The following is a 15,659-nucleotide window of genomic DNA, read 5'->3' on the forward strand; positions in this document are numbered from 1 at the left end:
TCCTTTACACTAAGGAAATAATACTGCTAAAATGAAACACATATGTCTATTTTCATTGCATCGCCTCATGAATAATTGTATGTCCTCTCACACAACCGCAACATACCACCGGCTACTTGACATGATTTCAAATTATCTCTAATTTGGCCATAATTTATAGCCCCGTCATGGCCGTGTCATAATGACTATCTAAGCTGGGTCCAAGAGCCAAAACCGTTCGTTTCAGTGTTGACCAGCGGCCTCAAAAAAAAAAGAAAATAGCCAGTATCCACCAAGGCAGAAAACATCTAGTGAGAGACTTTGTGAAAATGTTCTTCCAGACTTTGATTGTGCTGCTTGCCAAGTGGAGGAAGCAGCTGCTGCTGGCCCAGAAAACAATGCAAACACAGTAAGCCTTGTTTACCTTTAAATGACAAAAATACGCCACAATTCTCCCAGTGTGTGTGTGTGTGTGTGTGTGTGTGTGCAGAGGGAGATTACATGACCTCATCACTGTCTGCTCTCTCTTGTCTGCGGGAGGCTTCTCGTTTGCATGCATGCAGGGGCAAGTTGAGATCCAATATTGTGTCTAATGATAGTCTTCTCAGAACTCACACGCATCACAAACACCTCCTCCGGAGCGCGCAGTCACTCTGAAACGGTGACGGGGGAAACAAAAAAACACTGGGTTTTTCCTTTGTCTTTGGTTCACGAATGGAGGAAACTTTTCATGCACCGATTCTTGCTTCATTAATGGGCAACATCCCCTCCAGATGATCCGATCCCTCACCCGAGCGCCGCTGGCGCAACAAAGGAGTCCGTGGTGGTTAAGATGCGTCGCAGTGGAGAGATAGAAGCCCTTCAGCAGGCTCAAAACAATCAAAGAACACACTCACTGTTACCTTGACGCGAGGGTCGTAAATCACACAATCCGCACTGGGGTAAACTTTGAATCGCCCCGATGAAGCATCTCCATGTCTCTCCTCCCCGGGCCGCCCCGGGTTTACTTGAGGACTCGGGTTCCTGACGGAGGAGCCGCTCTGCCAGGGTTTTTCTTTTTTGGCCTTGTTCAGAATGAGTGAGTGAGTGAGCACAGCTGAGAGGGTGTAAAAGAGAAAGGGAGGGGAGGGCAGGTTTGAAGAGGGGGTTGGGGAGCACACACACACACACACACACACGGCCATACACTCGCATACCTCTGTTAAGAACTGTAATGGTAACAATAGGCAGAGCTCTCTGAAGGCTTGGGTTTAAACAGGCCAGCGGTTTGACACTGGGCATGACCCCCGCGCGCAAACACGGGACGCCTCATTCACACGGCAGGGCTTTGTTCACGTCTTCAGCCGCAAACTGTCTACAGCACAATGATGCCACGATATTGGCTTTTTGCATGTTGTAGTGAGAGAGGATATTATTTTAATACTTTAATAATGCCGTTGCTACGAGTCATTTGTTTTAGTGTTATATTCAAACGTGCTCTTAAGTTAATTCAATTTGGTTAATCTGTCAAAGTCAAACTACAACAGTTATTAAAAGTAGGAATAAGCTCATTAGAAAATTAATCAACTGGTTGATCGACTGGAAACTAGTTTTTTTGCAATCCAAAAAATGTGTGAGCAAAAACAGAAACATTCTCTCGCTGCTTCTGAAATTTCCTCCCCAAATATGTTTTGCCTTGGAATCATTGGCAATTTGATGTATTTGAATTTTAACAGATTCCTTGACAGTCAAAAGAATGATGAACTAAAACTATCCGCTCCTTGTTAAGATGATCCACAAGGATGTAAAATGTTATCAAATGGACATCAAATAGTAGAATAAACTCTCATTACAACTTTAAATGCATTAGTCATGCAGGTGTATGCTCTCTCTCTCTCTCTCTCTCTCTCTCTCTCTCTCTCTCTCTCTCTCTCTCTCCTGCATCTTCCCATGTATCTCTAAGGGGGTGTCCACTTCCACCTGACCCCCTGTGAGGTATCTGATGGCTAACTCTCTCCGCGGTGTCACGGTGGTCCTCGCCTGTCCATGGGCATAATCTGAAGGCAGACACCACGACATTAGCTGTTGTCTGGTGAGGGACAAAGAGTCCTAAGAGTCACTACGGCTATCCATTACCATCTGACGCTGAGTGAGGAACAAAGCGAGTGGCCGGGCGGAGGTCAAAGGGTACAAGGGTTGTTTGGCTCTACTGTCCCTCTGCGGGCGCCCACGGGGAGGAAGGTAATCACGGCATCGGAAGAAAAAGAAAAAAAAATGGAGAATAATGTCGACATCAACTCTAAATTCTCTGTATTCTCCGGCGCTGAAAGGCAAACATGATACCTGTTGAGTGAACAGGGTTTCAATGAGTTGTCATGAAGACAGACGGGGGGGGGAGGTGGGTGAGTCGACAGAGGGGGCCTCCTGTCTGACTACATGCGGACCTCATAGAGAGAGCTGTGTCCGTGTGTCCTGCCACCTGCACAGCTCCACAGCTTGCGTCGGAACATGATAACCAATACAGATGTGACGGATAAAAAACGAGATTGACTTTTATTCTGTTTCATTCAACATTTTGTATAAAACCTATAGCATCGCTAATCTTCAGTGTTTTTCTCTTTCCGATTCAACTCAGACAAGATAAGAACCTCCAGTTGGTGTTTACACTTCACTGAAATAGAAACCGGCGGCTTTCAGGCAGTAAATGTGAAAAAAACAAAACAATGTTTACCCCAGAAAAAGGCTGCATGAAGCAAAGCCAGCTTAAAAAATTAACCCTAGAATGATCCTTTAATTTCTCACTGGAAAACGTTGACTAAATGGGCCACTTGAAGACTTGGGCCACGCGAAAAGGTTGATTGGATGAAAACGTTACATCAGTGATACGAGCAGACACTCCACAGGAAGCTGCAGCGCGTACGTATCCGAGAGAAAACGGTCAGACCTCTAAAGCTCCCAATGCACATCTCTCACTGACCTTCTGTCCTCTCTGCGTTTCTCTGCGTGTGATGCGTGCGTATCATCCACTCGCGGCTGTGTGACTGTAGAATTCCTCCTCGGTGACCCAAAACAAACCGTTGTTTGTCCGGCATCCAAATTTGTTTTGATTTTGATGCAGGATGTTGTCGCTGCGAGGCTTCATACAGCTTGATTACTTGGGAATAGACACAGACAAGCTTCCTGGCACTCCGGGAAGGGACTGAACCTCCCATCGGCCCGACCTGAGAAGAAACAAGTGGTGGACTTGACTAAGTACCTGTTGCTCGGCTCACTAATACCTGCTAATATCACCTTTCAGCGCTGATGAGGGCTTCGGGCCAGATGCACACCTGCACTCCCCGAAGCTAAAATTGATAGGTTGAGTGAGCCCGGCCTTGGGAAAACCGTTTGAACCTTTCACACAGGGTTATTGGAAGCGGACTTCTGGTTTATTGTTGCGGCCTCTCTACAAATTCCCTCTTTTCGTCGTGAGAACCAAAGGGAACCGGCAACCAGGAAGGATCAAAAAAGGGGGGAAATAAATGACTTCTGTCTGGCTGGATGATAAAGACCTTTGCCAGGAGAGATGCAAAGACAAATGCCTCCTTTGATTTAAATTCCCTTGAAGTCATTTCAAGATGGACTCACACTAGTTATGCGTCATGGAAGCATTAATCAACCTTCTCATTTGCTGGATTGCTTCAGGAGATTCCATGGCCTGTCAGAGGTGAATATCGCTGTCGATGGAGAGCAGATAGATGCCGCTTCCCGTCATGTATCAGTGGCTGAGAAGAGTCAACTGTGCAACAATCCCGTGCTTCCGTCTCCGCGGCAGCAGCCCCGTCCGCTTCGCCGGCACTGCGTCCGCCTTGTTTTCTCTGACAAAGCTACAGGCGGAGCGGCGCCGGGGGGAAGAGATTGGTTGTGATCTAAGTGGAGGCACAGAGAAATGCTGACGTGGACTTTGGGCCCTTTGTGTGCTGCTGAACTGTAAGCCGATGTTGTTAGCGGCCGGCTCTCTCAGCTCGGAGCCGCGCTCGTGGAGATGAAACATGGCCGTCATCCACTGCAGGGCCCGGTCACCGCGCTGATTTATCATCGCTTAATGTAGCATTTTAATCCGCAGTTTCTTTTCAGTTGTTCAATTACCGCGCGGCGAAGATCCAGCAGGTTATCGTGTCGGGCTACGAAAAGCAGTGAATTCACAATCATTTGGTATCACCCCATCCGACCCTGTCAACACAGCGGATCTCTTTAACATTGTAGTCAAATATTAAAGCTAAATGCCATCAGAATAACAGCGATGGGTATATGCTCACCGATAATCATTTACTTTTATCCTCTTTTATCCGCTGCTTGCAGGCAAGAAATGAAATATGTTTCCAATTCAATGCTTCCCCCTCAAAGCCTGTAAAACACCTCTTCTCTCCATGAAGGATTCTTGAAATCTCACTTCTGCTGTTTCATTCACAGCATTCCTCCTTTCTCGCATGTTGCCGCAGATGTTTGCCTGAGAGCTTCTTTGCCACAAAGGATTTGGGGGCGGCCTGAGTCCCATGAATTCACAAGCGTGCAGAGAAAGTGTTTTCCAGCTTTGAGAATGGATTTTTTTCTCTCTCTGGCAAGATTTTTTTAAAAGCGACACACAATCATGTCTTGTTGGTATTTAACTACTTATATGACCTCAAAAGTTATTCCAATGGCACAGATGGTTCAATCCCATTCTCATTATTTCTGTCTTAAGTCAGTCTTGCTTAATACTTAGCTTAATAATTGCTAAACGTTGTATTTAGTTTTCCTTTTTAATGTACTGCAAATAACGCATTGATACAATAAATATACAATATGTACAGTACCAGTCCAAAATTTGAACACACCTTGAATTCAATGAGAAAATGTTAAACTAATTAATTAATTAAAAAAGTTTAATTAGCGAAACAAGGCAAAGGTCCCACTATTAAAAGATATTATTGCATATGAAATGAACCATTTTGCTAAAAAAAAAAACTCTCAGTCACAGAGCAAGTCTGCAAATGTTGCTGTTGTATACAAATAAAAGGAACCTGCAGTGCTGTGACCCCGCCAGCAAAAATAGGAATGCAAGCATCATAAATTGGTAATCTGATATCACAGCTGCAAAGAATACAAGCTGCTGACATGATGAACGGACTGCATCAGGGAAAGATACTTTCCCAACGAGAACAGAGAGTCATTCGCAAAACTGCATCTATCTTTGAGTGTCAGCTTCAAGATAAGTAAAGCCGCCCCGAGAACTCCGTTCGCCTCCTCTTCCAGTCGGAACTGAAACTCGTAACACCGCAAAGTCTAATAATAATCCCTGCCTGTCATTCCAAACCAGGTGCAAACGTGTCAGTATTCCTTACTGTTACGCAGAGAGACGGACCTGGGTTGGAGTTAAGATCCATGGGGTGCAGAGGAAGACGTGCCCCCTTCTCAGCCGGAGGTTGAGGGAGCAAAAGCCCCGCTGCTGTCGCTGCTCACCTACGGACCCCCGGCGCCACTTCTTCATCTGTTCTCGTTCAGGGGCCACAGATAAATTTAGCTCCTTCTGTTTCTGCTCGAAACCTCTCCCTCTCTCTCTCTCTCTCTCTCTCTCTCTCTCTCTCTCTCTCTCTCTCTCTCTCCACGCCACCGCTCCCCGCCGTCCTTTGACTCTCGCTTTCCTCTTTGCAACTAGAACTCTTTCGCACGAAACTCCATTCCGACCAGTCAACAGGCAGGTCAAGGTGGGGGGGGCGAGGACGACGCCTCTCCTCCGCCTGCGTGCTTCTGTCAGGGGAAGCCGAGGGAGCGTCTCTCTCAACGCAAGAGGGAGGGAGCAGCCCCGAAAAGGAACCCGAGTGAGACGGCAAGCCGCAGACACGATGGTTTCTGCAGGAAGGGAGAGTGGTGGGGGAGGGAGGGCCGTGTCGTAAATCAAGCAGCCCTCCCCAAAGTGGGGACCTGTAAATCCGGTGAACGAAGAGTGGGCACCGGGCCAAATGACTCATCTACAGCGCTCTATAAATACAGGCTCCGTGCGAGGTCGACGAGGCCGCTGCTACCGGTGGCCAAGAAGCCCCCCGGGGACGCTGGGGTTTCTCCTTCTTGGGCCTTTAATGGCCCTCCTTATCGCTTTTTTTTTTTCTTTCTTCTTCTTTCTTTCAATCTCACCCAGACATGAAAACCACACATCGTCGGCTCACATCAGACGGCCCGGAGCGGCCCCCTTTGAAGCTGGACTTTGGAGGGTGACCAGAATGTAAGGCCGGCGCGCCGCTCGTTGGAGGCAGCGGGGTAGCCGGGAGACTTCTAAATATTTATCCGCACAGAAATCCGTTTACATAAACCAGTGGCTCAAGTCAAGCGCCCCCCCCCCCAGCAGCCAGACGCAGCGTCGTAGCACAGCTGAAGAACGCTCCGGGGGCCAGGATTGTGCCCTCGCTGTGGGATCAGGTCATGCTGATAGTTGGGAGCAGGGGTTGTGGACAGGGGCCAGATACCGACCCCCTTAATGAGGCTGTTATGTAAGCATCCGAGCCTCCTGTTCCATCTCCCCCCCTCTCTCTCTCTCTCTCTCTCTCTCTCTCTCTGCTGAGACTTGGCCTTTTTCTGCAGGCCTCAGTGCATTTCCTCTGGAGGTTTTTGCACTCGCGCAGACTCTCACACACGGAAATAATAACGCACGAGAGAGGAAGAAGCCGGCCGGGAATTCTCTCTCGGGAGGCCAGATGAGAATGAGGCGGATGTTCCCAACAAAGACCAACACACGCAGCTTATTGTTTGGACATCCCTAACTCCCCGACCTCCTTGTCCTTGTCACGTATCGCTTTTTAAATCGGCGTTTCAACAAACACGAGAGTCTGGGTGCGATACGAAGAACGTTTGTCACGGGTACACGCGTGAACAATTCCAAAGTTGCGTTATCTTCAAAGGCATTCTTCATTGTCTTCAAGTCTTCTCGTTCTTCTCCTTCACAGTTCAGATACAAAACCATTTTCTTCCACGAGCGGCTAGTTCTTCCACCTCGCTGTGCCATATGAGAGGCGAAGCAGGCAAACGTTACACACCCACTCGTCCCACACGCGGGTCTTGTGTTGTTGTTGCAGCTGTCTTTTTCTATTTAGTGTTTGATCAATCATGGCTGTATGAAAAATGGCCGTCATCATTCACCCTGGAGTGTGAGTCATCGTGAGAGCTCCCACCAGCCCAAATACATAAACAGTGCACTGTGTTGTCACAGAGACGCACGAGAGCACCGGAGCCACTGATCAGACAACATCAGTATTCACACAATGTTGTCACCTTCCTCTTAAAGTAAATAAAGTGCTTTTATGTGTCAAATCACATGCCTTTACATATTGTGCATGTCCAGAAGGGAAAACACTCGTGTGGAGCATCTTTTCTTAAAGGATTGTTCAACATTTTGGGAAATGATTCATTCTCTTGCTTCAAAAAACTGCTGGAAAGAAAGCAACATTTTTCAAACATGTTTCAAAAAATGTGACAGGGTCAAAAAAGAGGTTGCCTCTGCTTTGAGAACTAACGGGCGTCTGAATTGTGACATCTAAATGCATTTGGCAGTCAAGCAAGTTTTTTTCTCCAGCACTCTGTGACAAGCTTTCACAAGAAAGACATTTTCTGAGATCTGTTTGAGGAGAAAATCTCAAAAGTGAGTTTCCCAGCAGCCGCTGTCAAAGAAATGTTCTCAAACTTTTCTCCTCCTAAATAAAGGATGTGTCCGCATGTTTTTTCATGCTTTAAAAAATGCTCCTGACACCTTCCAACCTTTTCCCCCAATTCGATTCTCAGCATTTTCGGGTCTCTGCAGAAGCTCAAAGAGCTACGTCCCACCTTCCGGGACACGGAATGGTTTTTCCAGAATGTAAAATTCATCCTCCATGGCCTTCGTTATCAGCAAACAAGCGCACATTCTTTAGCAACCAGGCAGCTGCAGCAGCAGCAGCTTGGCTTCTATGGAAACAGCCATGAACCACAGAACTATAAAACTGACCAGATGGTGGAGAAAGATGAGAAGGATTACTGAAAACAAATCTTCCTGCGGGGGACACGTGTGTAGCAAAGACTAAAGCCCATCGCCGTCCGTAAGACAAGAAGTGACGACCACAAAAAATGATTCCCCTTTCCTCTCCTGACCTCCTGACCAAAACAATATTTCACAGAATAATTGAAAACTTTGACCTGTTGACGCTTCGTAGAAAGGTCAGCAAAGACTATTTTCTCACTTCCTGCTGCCAGCACATTGACATCCGCAGCATGTGTCCGATCGGTGCCCTCGATCATAAATCCTGACATCAAGTAAACAACGACAAGGGACGTGAATCCCAGAGGCCTCAAATCACGGGTGTCAACGCGAGCCGATTGCCAGGCGACGACTCGTCCCGGAGGCCACGCGATCACGGGGGGGTCGTTGACTTCATACGCATAGCCGGGGAAAACATGGATGTGCAATAACATGTGAACCAGCACACACCGAGGAAGATGAGGAGGGAAGAGGAGTTCAGTCTTGGACCTTTGTGAAGATGTCAAGTCACAAAGGGGATTGGTGAGAGGGAAACGGAGCGGCTGGAGGGGGATGTACAAGAGTCGTTCATGTTTCTCCGGCTTGGTAATTTTTGCCAGTGATATCCATAAATCACTATTTCCCCTCTTAATGCGTTCCTCCGTAGTGCTGCTTTAATCCTGCTGGATTTATGGTGCATTAGAAGCCGTGTGGGCTCCTTGCCTCCAATTGCTAATTAAATCAATACGTCAAACGCCTGAAACAGGGAGCAGCTTTCTGGTTTGTACCCGGTGTGCCAGATTTATTTGATCAAACTCGTGCGTAGATGAATGTATATTCTGTCAATAGCGTAAAGTGGGCGTAGGAACTGGAGAAGTACGTTTATGTCATGGAGCTTTTGGAATAATTATAGTTGGGTGTTTCCTTACAGCTCAATGGCTGAGCCTGCATTCTGATTTAATAACAACATATTTGATTATTCTCTAGGATAACAACATGAATCACATTTCTTTTCAGATTGATGTGCTTGTCAAATTTTCTAAATTGTAGATGCACTGCCACCTCTCTTCCTTTCAAATCTACTCAATGTGAACTGTGCCAGTGTTAAATTGGTTTAAAGTAAATGTACCTGTGCTGTAATCTTTATTAGTTCATTTTATTCAATTATATCTTATGTCACATCGTCTTGTGTCTCTTTTATATACTTTAAATAAATAAAAAAATGAATGCATGAATGGAACCAAGGTATCATAAAATTATATGATATAAAATATAATCTCAGTTCAAGCAGAAGGGCGCGCACACACACACACACACGCTGCACACCTGCCAGCGCCGGCATTTATCTCATATGACTAATGAGACATGGGGCCTATTTGACATGGGGCCTCCTGACTGTAATCACAGATTAATATGTGTTCTTAATTACCCCACTGGGGGTGGCCTTCACCGAGGCCTGACTTGTTTTTCTGCCAGCCTGCTATTTAATAAAGAACAAGTGGAATGATTATCAGGTCCCTTTTTAATCGTTAATTCATCCATCAACTTAAGACGCTTAAAGTCTACGTGGTGACCTATGAGTAACTTCTGGCTCCCTCATAATGACCAGTACAGCGGTCCGTGGTGTTATAATTGCACTTCTGTCTTCACCCTCTAATAGTAATCATTCAGTTGTTACTTTTCAATTAGGAGTCTAATTGGAGCCTGTAAATGTTCGGGCAAGATGCACGTTAGCGATAGAGCACATCTCAAGACTGATCCCACGACAGCGGGATGTCAGTTTTTTGCTCAGATTAAATATCATAGGAAGGTAGGGCCATCAGTCCATGTGTGAGTCTGATTTACTCACACTCTGCATGGCCTGCCATAACATCAGATTTACAGTGGGATTCTCATGAATGGATCCCACGAGTCAAATGGTGTGGATTAGGATTTCACCTCAGTGACATGTGACACTCATAAGTCACTGCAGAGGTCACCAAGGGGGCGACCTTTAAGTACCCATCAGACAAACATGTCACTATAGTGATGCAGGATTAACCATGGGCACACTAAATAAAAAATAATTAAAGATAAAGCAGCTGTTTATACTATGAGCTTAATGTAAGCAATTACATCAAAATTATTCCAAGCATTTGCAAATACAATAATTAAATTATGCTATTTAGTCGTAATATGTACATAGACATAAACGCACATAAACTCTCAGAACAAACACACAAATTCTGCAGAAGTCGTATACACAAAATCACGCATTGCTTGCGCGACATTGTATGAAAATGTTTACCGTCCAATATGATTTAAAAGAGGATTATCATTGACAGGGTTGGATAAAAGGATTATCCACAGTACTGCAATGCCTTACAACACCACATGAAGGCACTGTGACCTCAGTTTAGAAACACTCACATCAACTCACATCAGAATGTGGAAATGCTCAGACTTCACTTTGAAGCCAACCATAATCTTTGTGACTGCTAGAAGCAGGAAGCGATCCACTCTTCAGGTACGTGTCATGGACACACGTGTGAACGGCACTCCAGCTTGAGGCCGCCCACCTGCGCCACGGCGGCGTGCCCCCCTCGTGAAGGAAGGGACGGCGGCCTCCGGGGATGAACAGGCGGAAAATATCGCCATAACTCTGCAGCGGTGTGACGTGCCACGGCCTGAGCCGCCACTCTAACCCCGGCTACCAAGAGAAAAACTGAGGCTGAGCGGGAGGCAGCAGGAGACACACACTGAAGCCTTGTGTTTATTAGAGCTCAGGGATGCAGGAGCACGCTTGTTTCTCCATCAAAAACACAGCGGGGCGCGTTTCCTGTGTTGATTCTTGTTTTATAGGAGCACAATGATTAATGGACCAGGGCGCGTGACATTTAAGATACAGGTATTTATGCAGCTGTGATGGGGAAACTGATGGAGGGTCTCTCATGTTTGTACAAATTGTCTCATTCTTTTGCAATCTCATGAAGCAGATCATGTTATACCGCTGTTCATTCTTGCGAGGATTCACTGACATCAGATAACGCAGCGTACTGATCCTGAGCAGCAGGATGTTCTGATGTGTATTTCAGATATATGAACCGAGATAGATTCAGTTTGTATTTGGTCCGTGCTGCATGTGTATGAGATACATACTCTTAAGAAGGTACTATTTCTGTGCTCCCTTACGAAGGAGCAGTAATCCTCAAGCATGGCAGGAACTTTTCCTGCACAAATGACGTGTGAGCTAAACATTTAATGGCAGAAACAGAAATGTTGACAGCTGTATTCAGTCGATGTTGTTGTTGTTCCTCCTCTCTTCAGCTCAGGCCCGTGTGTGCTTGCACATGTTGCAACGTGTCTGTGTGATGGAAGAACTGCAAGAAGTGCTTTAAGGTCTCAGCCCCATTGTGTCTGTACCTGTGACTGGTGCAAATAAAGACATACCTATGATTCCAGTCTAAATATTGTCAGCCATGTGGTGAACCTGCTTCTCTTTCTGTGTGATTCTTTCCGCAGGTTGAACACACACACACACACACACACACACACACACACACACACACACACACACACACACACACACACACACACACACACACACACACACACACACACGCCATCCAGATGTGGATTAGCACAGCGTTGTATAAACTCGTGTTCTCTCCACTACTTTTCAGAAACCTTTCAAGCGTTTCTAGTTGCGGAGCAAATGAGTAAAACTCCCCCCCCCACCCCAAAAAAAATCTACAAACACAGAGTTGCGTGTCGATCTGAGATCACGGTTCCCCTTTTTCCGGGCAGATGTTCCCGTGCTGCCGTTCAAGCCCCTGGCGGCCCGACTCCCCGGCACCCGCTGGAAGACAACGGGCATCTCTGTCCAAGTCTGACTCCCCCCCCTCGTCACGTCCCGTCTGCCAGAGACTGTCCCGTGTGTTGTGCTCAAACTCCACAGCCCCATTTAGACCAGTGGAACATACGTGTTGTGTTTTCCTCTCGTTCGCTCGCCGCGCTTCTCTGAGACCTCTTTATTTGTCTCACAACAAGACGTGCTCTTGTTTTCCGTGGCTACGAGGGCGTAGCGCATGTGGCCGAATGGCGAAGGCAGTTTAGCAGTGTTAGTGGTGTTTTAGAGAAGTTCTCTTCAAATGTGTTGGGTTTTAACGGCCAGCGAGGCCCTTGATGCTGGTAGTCACGTTTTGGTCGGAATGAGTCATTTAACAGCGTTTAAGATGCAGCCTTAACGAGTTCGGCCTTTGATGGTTAGAAGAAGAAAGTTCACTACAGACATTGTGGCCAGTGGAGTTGAAGTGAGAGCAAATCATAGCCGTAAATAGAGCGTGTGTACTTGAATTACACACCAGTGCCGGGAACAGACTCGGAAAAATGTGACATTTTGGGGACTGTAGCTTTATATATGTCCACCATATTTTGACATTCATGAAATGTCAAAATATTTCTTTGAAATGAGACTTTGAAAGTAGCCTTTGAAGAAGGAAACAAATAAATCTCAGTAAATTGTACAACCTTACTTGTGTAGCTTATATTAGCACACTTATGCTAAGCAGTGAGTCTGCTGACCAAGCTACAGTTTTTGACTAGTTAAGGTTGAGGATGAGTTGTTATCGCCTCTCTGGTTCTGCAACTGTTACACTTTGCATTAAGCATTTATGTCTTTCACACAAAATATATAAATATATACAATGTAAAATGAGCTTACTATAATTCAGATTTCTTTCCAAATCAAAATAACCTTACTATATAGAAAATAACCTGTGTCCATACAGCTCCATACAGCAATATTGAGCTCCCTATTTGACCACAAACCCTTCAATAAGGTGCTTTAAATAATATCCGACATTGATGACCAGGACACTCCAACACACGAGAGCCTTCAAGGCGAGACGACCGTGGCAGCTGGGAGCAGCACGCCGTTGAAATTATGTCACGACTTCTATCGAAAACTGTTAAACTATAGAAAACTGTTTTGGTGAAGACATCACTGACTCCGGAGGGAAAACAAAGGCAGATGTAACTACATAACCAAATGACATCTGTTCAGATTCTTTATGTTAGGGCACATACAGTAACACCTGGAAAGAGGGGAAATGAAACCGAGACTGGATGAGGCACAAAGTGTCCCCGAGGCATCTGCTTAATTCTTTAGTTTAGTGTTTGGAAGTCTTACTTCCACAAAGTTTGATTTGCAATATGACTAATGTCAGCCGTGCTTTCATGCCTGCAGATAAAAGTGTTTTTTTCTGGATGTCAAAGCCTAATGGATGATCTCTCTCAAGTAATGTTAACTGTGTGGAATTATGTACCACATACTTATTTCTTTTATGGACCTCAGCACCGTAATGGTTAAATAAAAATAACATTGTACTACTTAGTTATTTGCATTGTGGGTAGTTTTCACCTCCAGCATCAAACAGAGAAGTAAAGATATATGGTTTTGTTTGTTAAAAAAGAAGGTTTAAAAATGGCACTGTGGCCAATGTGTGTTTCATCGACTGTCAGAATGTCTCTGAGCAACGAAGCTATTCCTTCACTATTCCTCATCATGTGCGAGAAACAAAAACACTGTGAAAAGTCTCTCCAGCGAACCTGAGACACACCTGGACAGCTGTGGCCAACCGTCCAAATGACGTATTTAGTTCTGTCTCAGCCTTTGCCTTTCATTGACCTGTTGGTGCAATCTGCACTATTTATCTGCCGGGTCACACTGCCTTTGACCTTTTTTGACATCTGAGAGAAATGTCAGCGGAAAGAAATTTAAAGATAAAAATATAACAGTTGTTGTGCACACATCCGGTGTTTTCTGCAGCCTTTTACTGTGGAAGGGTCAACTGGTGCTACTGTATCTTGACCAGTTGTCTCTGCGTCCCCAGTGTTTATGTGTGTTTTAAATATCTATTCCATACACTCACATTCCTGGCATCGTCCCGCCTGGGAAAATACCCCACCGTGCCTCTGTGTTGGTCTTCAAGCACGTTTCAGTACAGTGTCCCAGCATCAAGTGATCGTCTGTGTGTGGCCATTAGTGCGTTCCAAGTCAGCTCATCACACAAACTCCTGAACTAAAGGGAACATTTTGGGGAGGTGACGATGATATTCTGTACCACCCTCATATCTGTCAGTTAAATATAAGGCCAGAGCTAACACACGGTTAGCTTAGCTTATCACAGAGTCCGTGTTAAACAGAAGTAGTTTGTGTTGTGACTTTTGGATTTTATATTTATAAGAATTTAACAGACAAAAGATTTTTTTTTTTCCCTAGCATCAATCTTCTCATGTGTTTTTTCTCCAACACAAATATCCCTTTTTACTACGATCACTATGAATCAAAGTCTAACGCTGTATAAATCCAGCAGCATACATTATTTTCCTGGATGATTCTCACAGTTTACAACTTCTCTCAAATAGATTTTGCTGCCAACAAGAATGTGCCAAACCTTGTGTAGTGGTTTTATTGGAAATGGAAACATTGGCATGATCATTTGGTCCTGAGTGATGACATTAAAACGCTCTCATCTTTTCCTACCTGGAATGACCTCGAAAAGAAATTTCCCCCCTTCGTCTCCGCTGGTTGGATGCTCTGTAACTTTGTTTCCAGGTAAGAAAATGGCTCCCTGCGGAAAAGAAGAGCAAAATCGAACAGATTTCAGTTTAGTGATCGCATACTTTTGTCGGATTATTTGACGTTTGTCGTGCCAACAGGGCTTGGCGAGACGCTGGTGCGTAAAACCACCACCAGGGGACGGGTCGGCATGATGGAGCTCAGCACTGAAAACATCGGGCAAACTGGCAGTGATGAGCGCAGAGAATCACCTTCTCTCTCCGTCCACAATGACGCATCATCTGTGTGACGCCGAAGGCCAAAGATTCTCTGCTTTCAACAGCAGGAGCATCAGCATCAGCTTTTTTTTCCAAAGTCAACCTCTCAATAACCTTAATGTTGACACATCTGTGAATGCGCTCTTCAAAGAGGACTGAAGCAATCATTGACTGGGGCCGGAGGGACCCTTTCTGGGGTCATGTTAATGTTGGCAGTATCAACATGGCACTTTATGAAATAGGAAACATTATTAAACATGAAGCAATAAAAGCAATTTAAATAGTACATTAATAATGGAAAACAGCTGCATGATTATATTATTTGACTGTTGGTCAACTGAGATTTTAAGGGCCAACGATAGATGATTTGTTAATAATGAAAGTAACAATCCTACTAAAGCGAAGGAGTTTTTATAAACTGGATATACCTCACATTCAGATGCTGTGAGTTTGAACTGTGACCCCCCCCCCGATTAACAACGTGGACGTCAGAGCCACATCGCAGCATCTGACAGCCATTAGAGAGCCCTCTATCTGGGTTAATGTTAACGCAGACAAGATGTGCATCGGTGACAGCAGAAGTATTAGGGACCCACACACATTAACAGGATCTGAGGGAGGTGGGGGGGGGGGGGGCGGGGGGGGGTTCCTTCCTGCGGGAAAAAAGAGGAGAGCTCTTTAATGAGCCCTAACTGTGACATCCAGGGAGTAGAAACCCCACCTGAAGCCGCGCCATGAAGGGCTTTAAGCAGGGGTTGTGGAGACGGGGCAGACGTGCTCCCAACTGGAGGAGTGGGGGAGAGAACGCTTGTTTGATGTGGTTGTCAGCGACAGGAATCTGCTCAGCTTCAGTATCTCGGGATTAAAAGCTCCTTTTTTA

General features: G+C 45.5%; 1 protein-coding gene across 5 annotated transcripts in view; it reads right to left on the minus strand.

Annotated features, from left to right (window-relative positions):
• The window catches only part of arhgap24 (Rho GTPase activating protein 24), a 42,457-nt gene that overhangs the window by 12,782 nt on the left and 14,016 nt on the right, over nt 1–15,659 (minus strand). The window contains exon 3 of one of the 5 annotated variants that reach the window (XM_040196885.2): nt 14,487–14,574. In XM_040196885.2, coding sequence (XP_040052819.2) covers nt 14,487–14,574 — 88 coding nt within the window. Of the gene's footprint in view, nt 1–875; nt 1,368–2,935; nt 3,260–5,341; nt 5,806–14,486; nt 14,575–15,659 lie in introns of those variants that run through there. The other 4 variants (XM_040196888.2, XM_040196887.2, XM_040196890.2 and 1 more) reach the window with 4 other exon arrangements.

This window comes from Gasterosteus aculeatus, chromosome 14 (assembly GCF_964276395.1).
Source record: "Gasterosteus aculeatus chromosome 14, fGasAcu3.hap1.1, whole genome shotgun sequence".
Lineage (NCBI taxonomy): Eukaryota > Metazoa > Chordata > Actinopteri > Perciformes > Gasterosteidae > Gasterosteus > Gasterosteus aculeatus.